General features: G+C 43.2%; 1 protein-coding gene across 1 annotated transcript; it reads right to left on the bottom strand.

The window, feature by feature from the left end:
- Positions 1-4,137: 4,137 nt before the first annotated feature.
- Positions 4,138-14,827, bottom strand: LOC147199128 (golgin subfamily A member 7B-like). The gene is made up of 5 exons (XM_086122792.1): positions 14,585-14,827; positions 12,610-12,735; positions 12,001-12,153; positions 7,535-7,636; positions 4,138-6,202 (listed from the first exon to the last, which is right to left on the bottom strand). Exons 1-5 carry the CDS (start codon positions 14,594-14,596, stop codon positions 6,119-6,121), a joined length of 477 nt encoding a protein of 158 aa, XP_085978918.1. The 5' UTR covers positions 14,597-14,827; the 3' UTR covers positions 4,138-6,118.
- Between the last annotated feature and the right edge of the window lie 1,176 nt (positions 14,828-16,003).

The following is a 16,003-nucleotide window of genomic DNA, read 5'->3' as shown; positions in this document are numbered from 1 at the left end:
AACAATCCATGCATTTTGTGCTGAAAAGACCCATTCACTATTTCTGACCTCAATATTTTGTGACCAAAATGACAAAATATTATGAAGAATGACAATGAACTGAGATTTCACTGAGACTCACAGGGGCAAAGACACCAATGCCATGATTAGTCAATTCCAGGACCCTAAGAGGGCAGTATAATAAATACATACATACATACTACTGTATGTGCAGATTTGAGGATGAAACACTGGACTGTGTCAACTATGGGGTTTTTTTCACAGAGGATAAAAAATACAAGCCTATGAGTATTGTTGCATGCTCTGTCTGCATGACTTGCTTCTGCTTGTCCATCCATCCATCCATTTTCCGATCCGCTTATCCTCACAAAGGTCGTGGGGGGTGCTGGAGCCCATCCCAGCCGTCTTTGGGCAGTTGGCAGGGGACACCCTGAACCGGTTGCCAGCCAAACGCATGGCACACATAGACAAAACAACCATTCACGCTCCCACTCGCACCGAGGGACAATTTAGAGTGTTCCAATAACCTGCCCTGCATGTTTATAGAATGTGGGAAGAATCCAGAGTACCCGGAGAAAACCTACGCAGGCACGGGGAGAACATGCAAACTCCACACAGGGAGGCGGGAGCTGGAATTGAACCCTGCACCTCTGCACCGTGAAGTCGACGTGCTAACCACTGGCCCACCGGGCCGTCACTTCTGCTTGTGTTCACATATATGTTGTTAAAAAGTTAATAATTGAACCAATGCCAGTTTCCTTAGTCGATGAAATTTTGCAATGTGTGCTAGTGTTAAGCTAACGTACTTTAGTAAGACAAAGGTAATGTGTTTTGGTTCAACATTTCACGCTCGTGCCTTTCATCCAGAACGTCAACATGGCTTACAGGCAGCATGACACGAGTCATACATGCGTCACCTTTATTCCGTGTCACACAGAACAGCAACGTGAAAAAGCCAGCTTTGAGAGAAAACATTTTCACCCCGATCTAGAATTTGAACGTTGATAAAGTAGTTTACTATGCTCAGCCAAACGTTAAATTCTAACCAAGGATTGCCAGATTTACATGTCTCGGATTGAATTGAAGATGTTTGCAGAGGTTACTTACAGTATGGGCGGTGGTAGTGAATTAAATGTTTATTCATATGGGATTCCGGATACAGAAAAGTGCAGTTCTGGCTTTTGTCCGATGCCAGGCGCGGGCTGTGTCGGGACTTTGCATTCAAAGCAAGCGCACAATGGGGCACTTCATTATAAGCACGGTGCTGCTTGTGCCAAGTACCGCTGCCAGTCTCAATCATCTTACAACACTGCAGAAATACAGTTTACAGGCTTTCTACTCATTCACCGGTAAAAGCATTTCAACCAATCAATATCGGTTTATTTTCTCCATGCAGACAGATGGTGCAATAGACGACCTATATTTCTTGTCTAAAGCAGGAAGGGCGGAGAGGAAGTCGACTGAATGGAAGGCGCGACGTGCAGCCAAGAAAACAGGGAAATTGAAAAGTTGGACACAAAACAATTGGAGCAAAAACAACACAAAAAAAACCAATATGGGAGGGGGAGTGGGGGGGGGGGATGAGGCCTATGCGGAGGATGAAAGCTGCTCAGTGGCGTCAAAGTGACCTTTGGACATTCACGCAGGTGTGGAGATGTCTCATAGTTTGCCAGAACAGCTTCATCATTGGCTTTATGAGTGGGCCATGATGGATACGCTACACACACACACACACACACACACACAATCACACAATTTTCATGCTTGTCAGTTCTGTTGGTTCTTCGTCTTTTATGACGTGAGGCATGCGGTCTTTGACCTGCTCCAAGTGACCGTAGACAACTTCTGTTGTGATAACACATTTTTAATAAACGTTTGAGAAAAAAAAAAATTGCAACTTCATCAACAAAGTGACTTGTGTCAGCATTTACCAAAATGAACGCTTTTAACTGATACATAAAATATGGAAGATAGAAGCATACAAATGAAATAAATGCCAAATGAGTCAATTGTCGGTCACTTTAAGTTTACTTTTTATCCATACATTTATTTTCGATACTGCTTATCCAATTTCAGCATTTGGACGGGTCGCCAATCAATCACAGGTCCCATCTCGAGACAAACAGCTATTGCCAGTCACACTCATGCCATCATGGAGTGTAAACTGAGCCCCGCGTTGCCTGTGAAGCCAGGCTAGTATTTTTGTGCAATCAGTGACAATTTTCAACTGTTTTAAATTTCAAAGCCAAATATAACATCGTCACAATTAAGGTCTTAGTTCAACAATATGTTTAATATTATGGTTGTAATTATGTTCAATTAACTAAAGTGATCATTAGATAGGAATATTGATTGGTTGTCATTCGGTTTTGTAACTCGTGAAGCGTCCATGAGATGTGTAAATATTAAATATAAATAATAGTATAATTATCTGAATTCTATTGTATCCAGATACAATAATGTGCAAACATTTGAATATTGTAAAATCCAAATATATCAGACAGAAACGATTTTTACATGGGCTAAGTTGTAACACACTGGAGTAATTAACAATTTAAGAGCCAGATGTTGGAATCAGGATTTGGAGCGAGATGACAGATTGAGTTGGTCGGCAGGCAAAATTTCTTTCCACTCACTGACAGTAAATGATTGCAAACCACCCAAACCCAAGCCACAAACAAGCCGAGCTTGTGTACCCACTGATGTGTGTGAGTGTGTGCCCATTTCAAACCCGGTCCTCAAATGACCTCCGAGTGCATCCATTTCAGAAGCATCCGGATACATAGCATTAGCTTCGCGTCTCTTGCGGTAGCCACACATCGACGATTACAAAGAAGAAAACCCACAAGCCACTTTTGATGTGCTAATCATCTTTAATAACGCACCAATAATGCTGCATAAATTCTTCTTGTCTTGTCTTTAGTTCAACCGTGCGGCGTGACTCATCATTTCACCCTTTGTCTGCCTGAGTCAGCATCTTCCAATTCGTACAAGTCACTTTCATGCTTCATCTTTGATCACTTTCGGAAGACGGTTTACAAAACGATCTCAATAGAAAAAAAACACGATATGCATTATTCGTGTACAAGTTGGCCAGAATGTGACTCTCCAATACAGTACAAAGATAAACAAATGTAGGAATGTACATATAAGTGCACTATACATCAAGACTTGGCACACAGGCGTTATCCTTGTTTTGGCACGGAGGTTAATGGAGAGTGTGATCGAGTGAGGTTTTCCGAACACATTTACGTGCCAATGAATCTCCACTTCCTTTGCTTGTCTTCATTAATCAGATTCCTGCGCTGAAAACCACTGGCCACATATCAATATGTAGTACATCTCCTCCTGTGTTGAAAGAAAAATGGCACTTTTTTCCTTTCCGGACAGCCACTTGTTTTTTCAAGTAGAAGATGAGCAAATGTCCATTGGGTAAAAATAAATAGAATGAAGAATCTTGAAGAATGGTGGTTGGCTCCCCCCCTCAAAATCAGAAATAAAAAATATATTGAAAAAAAACCCCTCAGTCTGCAAGGAGAAGATCCCACAGTGGCTGAACCGTGAGTATGCGGAGGTCCACTGGACCGCATTTCTCCAAAGGAATAAAAAGCAACACTCACCGCCTACCCGCAGAGCAGTCATGGCATCGGTAAAGCTGCGTTTGGATTTTACAACAAAACAATGATCTGATGTCGGATGCCTTAGAACTGGGGTGACAAATGCATTTTTGTCGCCGGCCACATGGTACTTGCCATTTCCCTTGGAGGGCCATTATGATTGTGAAACCACATAAGTAACTCAAGAATAATAACTATGAGGGGTTCGGTAACAAGAAAATGCTGACAACAGCTCTCATTTATTACATATGATCATTTCAAATTTTGGTACAGATTCAAGGAATCATCATGGAAGTTGACATGCTTGATTGGCTTTCGAGTGCCACATAAAATTATGTGGGGGGCCAAATCGGGCCTTGAGTTTGACACTATGCCTTAGAATAATACTTGAAGTATGATTGCGTTGACGACTATACATTATTTTCATTAAGCACCTTATTAATGGCAATCATATTGTATTACTGTACATGATATTGTATTATGAATACCCCCCCCCCCCCCCCCCCCCCACACACGTACACACAATTTAATCAAACCTTTAGAACAGTAGGGACACACATGGCAATCCATTGCACAACATGATCACATTTTTATGATTATATTACAGTATGTTATTATTAAGATATCCTTTATTTGTCCCACACTGGGGAAATTTACAATTTATATTATATCTATATATCACAATTATATCTACTCCATGAGAAAGTACAGTATTTTTTTAAAAATAAATTCATGAATAATATAATTGTAGAAAAGTTTAGAGGTAATATCCAAAAAATTAAAATAAAATAAAAAAACACACCAAAACAACCCGATGTTGAGCATCACAATCTCACCTGTAGAATTATATGATGGTGACAAGATTGACATTTGATTTTAAAGAAACTCCATAAAAACTAAGAATTAGTAGCACAAACGACACAATTTCCAAGCATATACTTTTTGTACAGTCTAGCTCTTAAAAATCATTATTAACAAGCACGTGCAGCAAAATTCTCTTCATGCGGCTTTTCTCTTTTCTTTCTTTTTGTTCATATACATTGTCCATCAAGCCTGTTTGTGGCTCACTGGCAGAGAAGAGTCATTTGAAATGACTCAGTCCATCAGCACCAGGTTGAGGTACTACCATCCACTGGGATGAAACATGAAAGCATCAAAAGCTCAGGAGGATGCACACTTGCACAACTCAACCTTGCGGGTGTTGTTGTTATATTTCTATTTTGATAAGTTACTGAGGATCCACTTAAAGATGTGCAGCCATGGCAAATGGCTGGACAAGAAAATGAGCTCAAAGAATAAACGCGAGCAAGTGGTGAAGAAGGCAGAAACATAACAACAGTGGCACGAATTTTACCCCAGGGGGCGCTACAACAGTGCATTACAGGAGAACATGAAAATGACCCCCCTCAACTTGTCACTTTCTCTCAAATCGATCAACAAGCAAGTCATTGACTACTTACAGTCCATGGTTTGATTTGAACTTTGAGATTAGCTATGTACACTTCGAATTTCAAACCAATACATTTATTTGACTTGATTGCATGTGAGGTAGCACTGGGACGGCGGTCTACACAACTAAACAAACAAGCAGTCCTGCAGCGCCTATATTGAACCTCCGAGAATACTGCCTGTGGCCCAGGCCGATACAAATGTCTGCAGCTGCGTGCACACATAAGCGTTCACGTCTTTATTCCGGCGTGTATTTCTGTGAATCTCTAGAATATTTTAGTTTGCGTGGGAGTCGCATCTGCAGTAACAGCGCGGACACGGCGACGAGGAACGGGAATTGCCGAGCAACTTCAAGTTCCGAAATGTTGGCAATAGCCAACAAATAAAATTCAATATGCAAAAATACACCAATGATTCAGCTGAGTATTACACTGAACAAATTTAGCATAATGGATGTAATATCATCACTTCATGTCATCTTTTTTCCTGTTTGAGTGAACATTTCGACATGTTTACATATTTTGTCCCATTTTGACTTTGTTCACTGATGTGCATGGGAAGCATATCACTGATCTAAAACGCTCTGCTAGCTAATGAGGCTAAATACAGTAAGGAGAGCAGCAAGTGCCTTCTGAATGCAAGACTGTAGAGGAGTGAGTGGTAGTTTTTCAACCCTGATGAAGTGAATTGCTGTACCAACCCTGACAGTGCACCAGCAGCGAAACGCACTCTCCCTTTTTTAGTCAATTATATGTTCACACTAAGTCTAATCAAGTGTAAGTCTGCTGACTCAGCAATAACTCCAAGACGGACCCATGGGAAATAAAAGGAATAGACTGAAACAAATGGTGAGTGTTGGCAGCCGACTGTAACCATGATCTGATATTTGTCTTACTCAGTGTGCGCTTCCTCCTGATACCGAGGTAGCGCATTGCAGATCTCGGCGTGGTTCCCCCTCAAAAGCGGGTGCTCTCGTGTTTCAGCATGCGGATATTGGCGAGCGTCCCGCTTCCCCCGTGGTGGTACCCGTAAGCCTGGCGCTGGCCCTCCAGTCACCGAGCGCTGGCCACCGTCGATGCGCAGCTGCTGGGGCTGGAACTGCCCGAGCCTCGGTCCTCGAATACGCTGATCTCCAGCTATGAAAGAGGTTAAGGGGGAATTCGGCAGGACACACTAAATCTGGCCTTAGCACACTTCAGTGCCCCTTACATCCTTTTATCGTGTTAATGCAGAATTACTGGATACCATTCGGTACTTATTGTACCTTACGTTGCGCGGCTGATCTTCTGCTAAAAGCAATCTGAATCTTTCTCTGGATGATCCAGAGAAGTTTAAAATCCTGCTTTTTCAAACATTACTCCATCAGCAGACTCACCTGCCAATTGGACCTCCACCGGAATCATCAATAGCACTGCCGTTTGCTATCAGCTGGCCAACACTAGCGACTCCACAGCTAACATGAGCTTTTTGGATTCGTTTGTGCTTGTGTACCAAATATGGTAGCCAATGACTATAGACAAGTAAGTAGCGGATGTAAGAGGTCAGGTATTGTGTTCTGTGTTAGAAATATCTTCCTCACTAAAATGTTTAGGGTTATTTCTCCTTGTTCAAGCATTCATTTTGAATGACATTCATGCATTGCTTTCATTGGAGAGGTCAGCTGCTGTAGCTTCCGCACACCTCCACCAGGCAAAGCGGTCCTAAATAAAATTCATGTTGTACAAGACCCAATCCATCTCCATCCATTTGGCCCCAGTGCATTTGGACTGTAACAGCCTGATATGGAGGGGGTTCAGCATGCATGGCGTTGCCAGCGGTTATCACCAGCTATGGGGGTACCTGGTTACAAGCAGTGACGATGCGGTGCCACACGGATGACTGCGTCATTTGCCGCATGCGTCATTTGTCTCCATGCAAGACTATCATTGCGCCTGATTTAAACAGCATGAGAGGAGCCGCTTTGATTGGCGGCAAATAAAGTCAACTGTATAAACAATGGCGCCAACCGCTCTTCGTTTGCGTGCATCTGCAAAATTACCAACACCTGGTCTAACCTGCCTCTGTGCAGATTCATACCGCTCACTGACAATTAGTTAGTCCTTTCATTTTAAGGAAAGATAAATCAGAACGAGATGCCTCAAACAGACATGCGCATGCACACTAAACTTCTGACTATGCACAGCCCTGTTTCAGATTCACTTTGAGTCATGACAGTGAGCTATTGAACAGCCTCTCTGAGGGAGTTTACTGTAAGTGCCATTCGGAGGGCATCCTCATGGACATTCACAAAGAGGAGGAGGTGTTTCCCCTGTGTGGAATTTTCAAGGACTCTAACCACAATGGCTTTCGTGACCTCGACACCACTGCCGCCTCTTATCTGTTATCACTGCTGTAATAGAGTCGCGACTTTGCCAAGCACTATTATGTGCTTGTGGTGTTTGAGTGGCAGGAACCTCTCTGAAGGATACAACTCGCATTCCCCTTTCGATGGGATCGGTGATCAGCAGCCCTCGCGGGGCATAGATTTTCTCATTCTGATCCTGGATGTAGCTCGTTATCTTCCTCAAAACCTGAAATTCAACATAGAAAGTTAATATTGCAGAAGATGGTTGGATGATTTACATGTAAACCACTAAATCAGTAAAACAGATAAGGTACCACCATTAAAATATAATTAGTCAATAGGTCGCATTATCACTTATTAAGTATTAAATAAGGCGGCCCGGTAGTCCAGTGGTTAGCACGTCGGCTTCACAGTGCAGAGGTACCGGGTTCGATTCCAGCTCCAGCCTCCCTGTGTGGAGTTTGCATGTTCTCCCCGGGCCTGCGTGGGTTTTCTCCGGGTGCTCCGATTTCCTCCCACATTCCGAAAACGTGCATGGCAGGTTGATTGGACGCTCTAAATTGTCCCTAGGTGTGAGTGTGGGCGTGGATGGTTGTTCGTCTCTGTGTGCCCTGCGATTGGCTGGCAACTGATTCAGGGTGTCCCCCGCCTACTGCCCGAAGACGGCTGGGATAGGCTCCAGCACCCCCCGCGACCCTAGTGAGGATCAAGCGGTTCGGAAAATGGATGGATGGAAGTATTAAATACTTGGGTGTAAACCCCGTGCACGTGTGGGTTTTCTCCGGGTACTCCGGTTTCCTCTCACATTCCAAAAACATGCATGGCAGGTTAACGGAACACTCTAATATTGACCCTAGGTGACATGAATGTGAGCACGAATGGTTGTTCGTCTGTGTGTGCCCTGCGATTGGCTGGCAAGCAGTTCAGGGTGTCCCAAGACAGCTGGAATAGGCTGCAGCACGCCCGCGACCCTCATGAAGATAAGTGGATTAGAAAATGCACGGATGAACTCTTCATTCTTGTCAGTGTACTAAAGTTTCCCCTTTTGAATAATTCAAAGCAGTAAAATTGCAAAGTGTCCATTTATTGTACTCATCGAGAAAAGCCATGAAGTTCAGCTATCTAAACATTCTTGCATCACACACAGCATAACGTGTTTGCCGGGGACAGCAGAGCATTTTGCGACATGTCCACAGGATTTGTGCTGACTGATGGTCAGTCATGCTGAAAGGACAGCTATTAGATTTAAGTGGCGTAATTAGGGCAGCTTATTGAGCGCGGGCTATATGCCTCTGTGGACAACATCAATGCTGATATGCCACGCATCCCCTGGAAGCAGCCTAAGCGTGTCTGACAGCTGAACCGCACTTCACTGGGCTTCGCCGCCACAAAGAAAGCTGTCAGCGCTGGTGAAAAGGCAAGCGTGATCATTTGCACATCTGTGTAGCGTGGGGGGGAACTAAAAAATAAATACGTACATCCGTTTTTTTTTCTCAATAACTTGCCCTCTGCGCTGTCACTACTTACTATGGCCAAATATCAAGTATAGATTTTGTTATTATGCTAACTGGAGGTGAAGATTGGGGATTGAATAAGCAAACAAGCGGCATGTACTTGTGGGAACAGAGCCCAGAGTGTGGACAAATATGCGGGCTGGCAAAGCAATAAAATTAGCAGTTCATACGCTACAATGTGTTTATGTGGGCCATGGAAACCTCAAATAAAAACATCCTCCACCACATCATTGATAGTGAGCAAACAGGATCAGTGGAATATAAAAAGTCTACACACCCTTGTTCAAATGCCACAAGGCAGCTAGAACAGCTGACATTTATTTGAGATTAATCAATGGCGCTTCAAATGGTGGCAATTGTGTGCTCATGTGATTGGCTAATTCGAGACACAACCACATTATGACAGTTATTGTTTCTCTTTTCCGCTCTCCAAAGATTTTTTTTTTGAGTTGCTCAGACACATTGTCACAAATTTGGCAAAACTGCTTGGTTGTTTAATTTCACACTTGATGGGTGGACAGAGACTCCAATGACCCAACTATGACTATCGAGGCTATTAAAAAGTCACTTGACAAGAATCTGTGTCATTAAGTGAACATATCTTCATATTTATTGAACAGCAAAATCATGTTTTGTGTTGATTTATCGGAGAGCACAAGTAAACATTGCCTCTTTGGGTTGACTAAAGGTCGTTCCAGTGTTCCGCCAAGAGATATTAGAGCCACAGAGGCTTTGCGGCAATCCTGACAAAGGCTCCTCGGAGATGAGCAAAGGCCTTCCACAGCTGCAGGCACAGCTGTCGACGTACTGACCCCGCAAACCCAACGCAAAGGAGAAACCGCAGTCGTAAACGCTTCTCTCTGTATTTGGCAGAGGGAAAAGACGGAAAAATGATCCCGAAATGGACAAATCAAATTCCTGAGTCATAAAACCGAAGTGCTTTTTTTTCCTCTCCTGTGTGTTAATTTACAACACTTTGTGGAAAGCCAGTGGGGGAAGATGAAAAAATGTTCCGTAAGACCATCAGAGGAAGCATGTGCCTTGTAGTCCAATAAAAAGATTTGTAATGTCAGAAGACAGAGGACTAATAAGCCAAAATCTGGTGCAGAAATATGCAGTCAAACTAAATGTGGAGCTCCAAACTGTCATCGAGTACAATAGCATCATTTCTTCGGTTACAGTAAGTGAGCAACCAAAGCAGGGATGGTTACATTTGCACTTTTTGCAAGCCATCAGTGCAAAAAAAAAAATGCAACTGTATTTTAATGGAGGTCATTACAATGGCACTTTGGAAGTTCAGTATTTTTTTTAAGTTTGAGAACCTTTAGGGTGACAGTTTTATTGAAAATAATATAATTAAAAATGCTAGTTTAAATAACTAATTGTAGATGTATTTTGGTTAATTTTTTTAATTTATATGATTAAATGATTGGTTGACTAATTTAAATGAACAAATTAAATAAGGGTAACGTGTTATTTGTGGAAGAATTTTTTTTCAACTTTACTTAACTCATCTGTTCATCTGACTGGAACGGTGGCCCTTTGCACGGAACTCTTACCCAATTCTTGGGTCAACTTCTCTTCATACTTGTATGACATTAAACAATGTTCAAATGTTCTTCAAAATGTTCTAGATAGACACGTGCTATCAGTGTTGCGCAACCCAGCCATGTGCACAAGCGCACATCCCAACATGCTCGGAGCAATCAGCGTCCATTGAGAAGGTGCGCCGCAAGCATCCGGGCTTTTGGGTGCGCCACTGATTCTGCACACGCTCTCCCTGGTGCGTGTGGCCTCATATCGAAGATCATCTTGGGTGGCTACACTTGTCTTCGTCCTTCAACCGAAGTCAATTTGTCAAATGAGTCAATCAAGCCACTCTCCAGTGAGGCCGATAGCATCTCGTCCACCGGCGGACAAAAGACATGAAAAGAGTTTGGAGCAGAGCCTTTCTGCATGGCTTCAACACAGCTCCAAACAACTTTATACAGCTCGGCGCAGCCACCAATGCCTTCGGTTGATAAGGAAATGTTTAGAAAAAGCGACAAAACCAGGGATGTGATTGATGCGGGTGGAAGAGATCGGCCAACCGAGGCATGCCAGGACTTTACGCAGCTCCGGTTTGACCCAATAACAGCAGCAGGTGATCAAAGTTGCGCATGCTATCATCACCTGGCCTTTGTCGGGACGGACGTTCGTGATGCGTCCTGTACGAGTGGCGTGCCGTGCTTCGCCCACCTGCGCAGCGAGGTCTATTAAGCTATCGCGCGAGCAGATTGTATCTGCTGTGTCTCTGGCTCATGCGGGTGCAAACAACTGTGACCTCAATGTGCGGGGGTGCATTCAAGCACGCAATCGGGTGAAAAGAGGAACGATTGCACTCACGTTGTGCAGGTGGCAAGTGATTGTACTGACAAAAATGAGGATGCGCGATTTGTGCTGATACTGGCCATTGGATTCGGAAAGATGCTCCAATACTATGAACCGATACCACTTCATCAGCTGGGTGGGAGGCACGTAATGCGCGGCTGTCCTACTGCAAGCAATGAGTCTCCCGAGGCCATGCAGTCATCCGATCCAGAGACAGGGTACACACCCTGTCTCTTGCCCAAAGTCACCCATGACCCAAATGAGGACTAACGGATGGTTGGGTGAATCCATCTATTTTTGGTTGCACGGTTGAAACATATTAGACCGGAACATAGTCTATTTCCTCATGTACTGCATATATTGTTTTAACTCAACTGGAGCTGCGGTTAGGGAATTGATTGGTGGTTAAAACCAATTTGGGGGAGGAATGCAGTTTTCAAAAAGTATAACACAACTCCGTATGAAATAATTTCCACAATTTATAATGATGCTTGAATGAACTACAGCAATGCAGTAATACAAAAAAAGAGTGATAGAATGCCTTTTGAGAAAATAAGCAAGAAACCAAGGCTCCCCAAGGCATGCTTGGTTGAGTTTGCTGTGAGTCCCCCAGAACTTTGCAACGTCCTCGTCTTTTCTCCATTTTACTTCAATTACACTCAAGTCAGTATATCAGCCCGTTGCTTTGTGACAGTCTCTTATTTACCTTTTCATAGCGCGTCTCCATGCAGAAAAAGATGATGTAGGCCGTCGCACAAGCCAGACATCCTTCAAGGTACGACTGGCCTCCAATTTTTTCAGCTTCCAGGTAGTACGAGTTGAGGGTCTTCACCGTTTCCTCCAGCAAGTTCCTCTCAATCTACTTGTGAAACAAAAACGTGCACGTCATCAGAGTCAGGAAGTGTTGCTTGGCCTCGACGGCGACAAATTAGAAGCCCTTCTCTGTCTGCAATATGAAACAACTTGGCAGAAACAGAATGTAAAGCCTGTGAGCATCTGCCAGAGCACATTTCAAAGTAAAGTGATGCAGACATTTACCATGGTGTGAAGGTGGCCCGTCTGACCGAAAAGACTTACTGTACTTGGCAAGGCTATAATAGACTGTATAATCATAGCAGATGGACATAAAAAGAAACATAAGGGGGAAAAAAATGCCGTTTTAGCAAATATGAAGCTGTGCGCTGTAGTAACCGCTGACCCTGAAAGGGTTAAAAATATCACCTAGCTTGGAAATAAAATTGAAACGAGGACAAATATATGTATGGACGTGAATGTGAACAGCAGCGGGAATAGTTATAGCAGCGGCACGACTCACTCTGTTGTCCAGTTCGGGGGGGAACTTGGTCTGGAAGCAACAGACGGTGCCTTCGCTGTAGTCCCTCTGCACGAAGACCTTCATCACCAGGGAAGCACTGCGCCGCATCTCCCGGAGGCTGTGAAACTTCACGCGACAAGACAAAACACACTCAGGACCGAGTTGCGCCGTGTTGTCCGTCGCTTTAGCATCAGAGATACATCGTCAGCCCTCTCAGCGCATCCTTTACAAGCACTTGGCCTGATCGCGCCCGGCAGCTACTACTTTCCTTTAAAAGCCCGTTGAGTGGTTTACACCCAAGCAGCCGTTTTTCTCTGGGAGGAAAGGCAACAGCGAGTTAAGTTGGACACTGTAAACCCACTCTCTGTTGATCTCAATTACTCCGCTTCAGAGGATAGTGAGTGGAGAGGGATGAGTTTAAAAAAAGAAAAAGGGGATGATTCATGAATGAACAAACCTATTCGGACACATAGATGCAAAACCTGCAGGCAATGAAAATAAACCGAGACTTTGACATCATGCAGTGGAAATTACATGACAAAGGAGAACAAAACATAGCATAAAACAAAAAGACTTCATGTAAACTGTTTAATAAGAGGTGATTTTTTTTCCCTCAGTACACATTTATTTATATTTGGGTCTAAAAATAGGCAGGCGGATGTTTGTATTCATTTAATGTCATCAGCATTCATGAAATATTGATGGATGTTTGAATTTAGACCATTATTGCACAAACTTTTAGTGACTAAACTTCTAGTGGCCGCCATAAAACTTTATGAAGTATTTCGTAGAGTATATAAGAAGGCCAAGAAGACGGGAAGATGCGCCGTTTTGCTGACAACCAGGAATAACATTCACACTGCTATTTTAGTCTTCCTCACAGCCCAAGAAATTCAGTCACCGCCTCGACATTGCGCCGTCTCTCGGCGCTTTAAATATCCTCATTTCATTTCTTTTTACCCCCCCCCCCCTTTCTTTCTGTACACAACGCAGCCTGCTGCTCGTCATAACGCACAAGTTGATCTATTAATAGACACACGTGATGACAGTGGCAAACATCGTTTATCACAACACGAAAGCAGAAGCAAGCTCATTCAGCGGCCATTTGTCTTGACACTTTGACAAATAGATCAATTAAGCAAAAGGTGGCTTGTTCAAGTTCTAATCAGTCTAGACCTCGATATTAAATCAATACCTCTGGATCCAGTTCTTATTTTTAAAGATAGTATGTGTATGAATATGAATGAGTATGCACACTTTTTTTAAACATTGGATTGTATAGGCTGAGGCCAAAAAGTGCAGATGTCACATTTATGACCCGGATAAAATAAGAGAGGAAAAAGTGGTGGAGACAGTGATGGAGAGGAAGGAATGTAAAGCGGTTGATGGACGTGAACGGCTGCTGTCTGTCATGGATAATTCATCAGTTAAAGCCATTTTTATTCTGACCTGTTCACATTGTGATGCATTTATATCCAAGCGTTGGACGTCTTACAAAAATGAGCAGCTATGGAAAGATTTTTTATTTTTTTTAATTTTTTGCATGGTGCAGGTGCACCTAATGTTGCGCACAGTGAGCGTCAACGGTACAACCGGCCACTCTGCATTAGCCAAGTGACAAATGGGAATTTGTTAACGCGATGTCAATGAAGAAGGCATGACAGCAAAGTGTTTGACGATGGATCCATTAATGTTTAATAGAGGAGAACAACAAGTCCGCCCCTGTCCATGGTGCTGACGAGTCCATGCCTCATCGGTGCTCTTAATTACATCCTCACACTTCAACTAAAGCAAAATAAACAGTAAGTAACTGATAATGCATTCAAATGAGGGAAATAAAGGCAGATTCGGTTCTGACTAAATCCACAAGGAGCAGTAAAAGAAGGGCTGACTTTTTTTCCGCCTGCCAAACCGGGACTCAAGGCATCGCACGTGCACGAGGTGGAGAAGAAGAAGAAGAAGAAACATGTCTCACCTCTGTCGCCATGTTGCAGCGATGATGCACTGTCAGCGCCAATGTGGACGGAAGCGGACGGACGTGGAGGAGAACGACATGCGTCTGCCTCGCCGCACGCTACAACGCTTAGGCAGCCTGGCGTAAGTACAGCAGGCACGCGGGTGTGTGTGTGTAGTGGAGATGCGCGTGTGTGGGGAGATGTGTGCGTTGGCATGATTCCACAGATTTAGTCATAAAATCACCACAATCAGCGTGGATTGAGATTTCTATGTATCTTTTTTTTTTTACATTCTACATTTAACTGCATTAGTTTAGTTACTTCTTCGTCAATGTCAGTGTTCCCTCTGAGAACACATCCACAATGCTACTTAACATGTTCACATGAGCTAGAGTCAATCGATTAATCAAAATGACAGATTTTTATGAAGTGAGGCAAAAAAAAAAGAGCACACTATTTGACTGCTACCCAGTATTGACTCGAATGGCATCACGTTTTAAAGTTCCTACTTTGCGCCAAGTATGCAGCCAAGAGGTTCCGCTTCTGCTGCGGTGGTCATGCGGCAGTGCTACATGAGCCCATATCCACTATTTACTGTGCCGTTTGGAAGTCATCCCATGAAACATTAATCTGGGCCTACTTTCATGCACCATTTGGTCTATTTTCACAGGCAGCAACTTCCTTTACGTAAATGAAGCGCACGGTCCACCCCTGATTGTTATTTATTTACAAGGGAAAACTAATAAATCTCAGCGATTTGACTGTAAGGTATTGTTGGTAAGATAAGAAGTGCTTAGAAGATAGCGATTTCACATCGTTAAGTCTATTTTTAAGTGAAACTATTTTCCTGCACTTTTTTAACATCGTGACTCATGACAGGGAGTGAAATTAGATGCTCTTGCTATCTGGGGCTGAATTTCCTCCCACCCTCCTGAGGATACGCTAAATCACATTCTTAGCAAAAAATAAAAATAAAAAAACACACACACACAAGTATCCACAAAAACTGTACAGCACAGGTCGTAAATGAATGAAAACAGGAGACAAAAAGATGGAAGGCTTTAGAATTATGCATCATTTGCCAGGATTCTTCTGCTTGCTCCACTTTGCTCGGCGAGATGCTAATCACATACATGCATATATCCCTCAGAGGAGGCTGCATGGAAACGGGCCTGCTTTTAAAGCAAACACATCGTCGCAGTCCTGTGAAAAATTCATGTAAAAAAAAAACAACATTATGACAAAGTTGACATTCGCATTTTTCACTGGACAGCGACAATATGCTTTTTTTTCCCCCTCTACAATTTAAATTTATGATCCATGCTTCAAAATGCTCCAAAGATCAAGAATGTTAGGTCATGTTACACAACCTAGCTTTTGTCTCTTTCCCGATTTTAAGGGCTGTCTTGTGCATGCAAGTCAGAAACTGGATACAACTG

Source organism: Hippocampus guttulatus, chromosome 10 (assembly GCF_054856545.1).
Source record: "Hippocampus guttulatus isolate MCC_2025c chromosome 10, RoL_Hgut_1.0, whole genome shotgun sequence".
NCBI classification, from domain to species: domain Eukaryota; kingdom Metazoa; phylum Chordata; class Actinopteri; order Syngnathiformes; family Syngnathidae; genus Hippocampus; species Hippocampus guttulatus.
The sequence above is the reverse complement of the archived record's forward strand: the minus strand, read 5'-3'. Positions and strand labels throughout refer to the sequence as shown.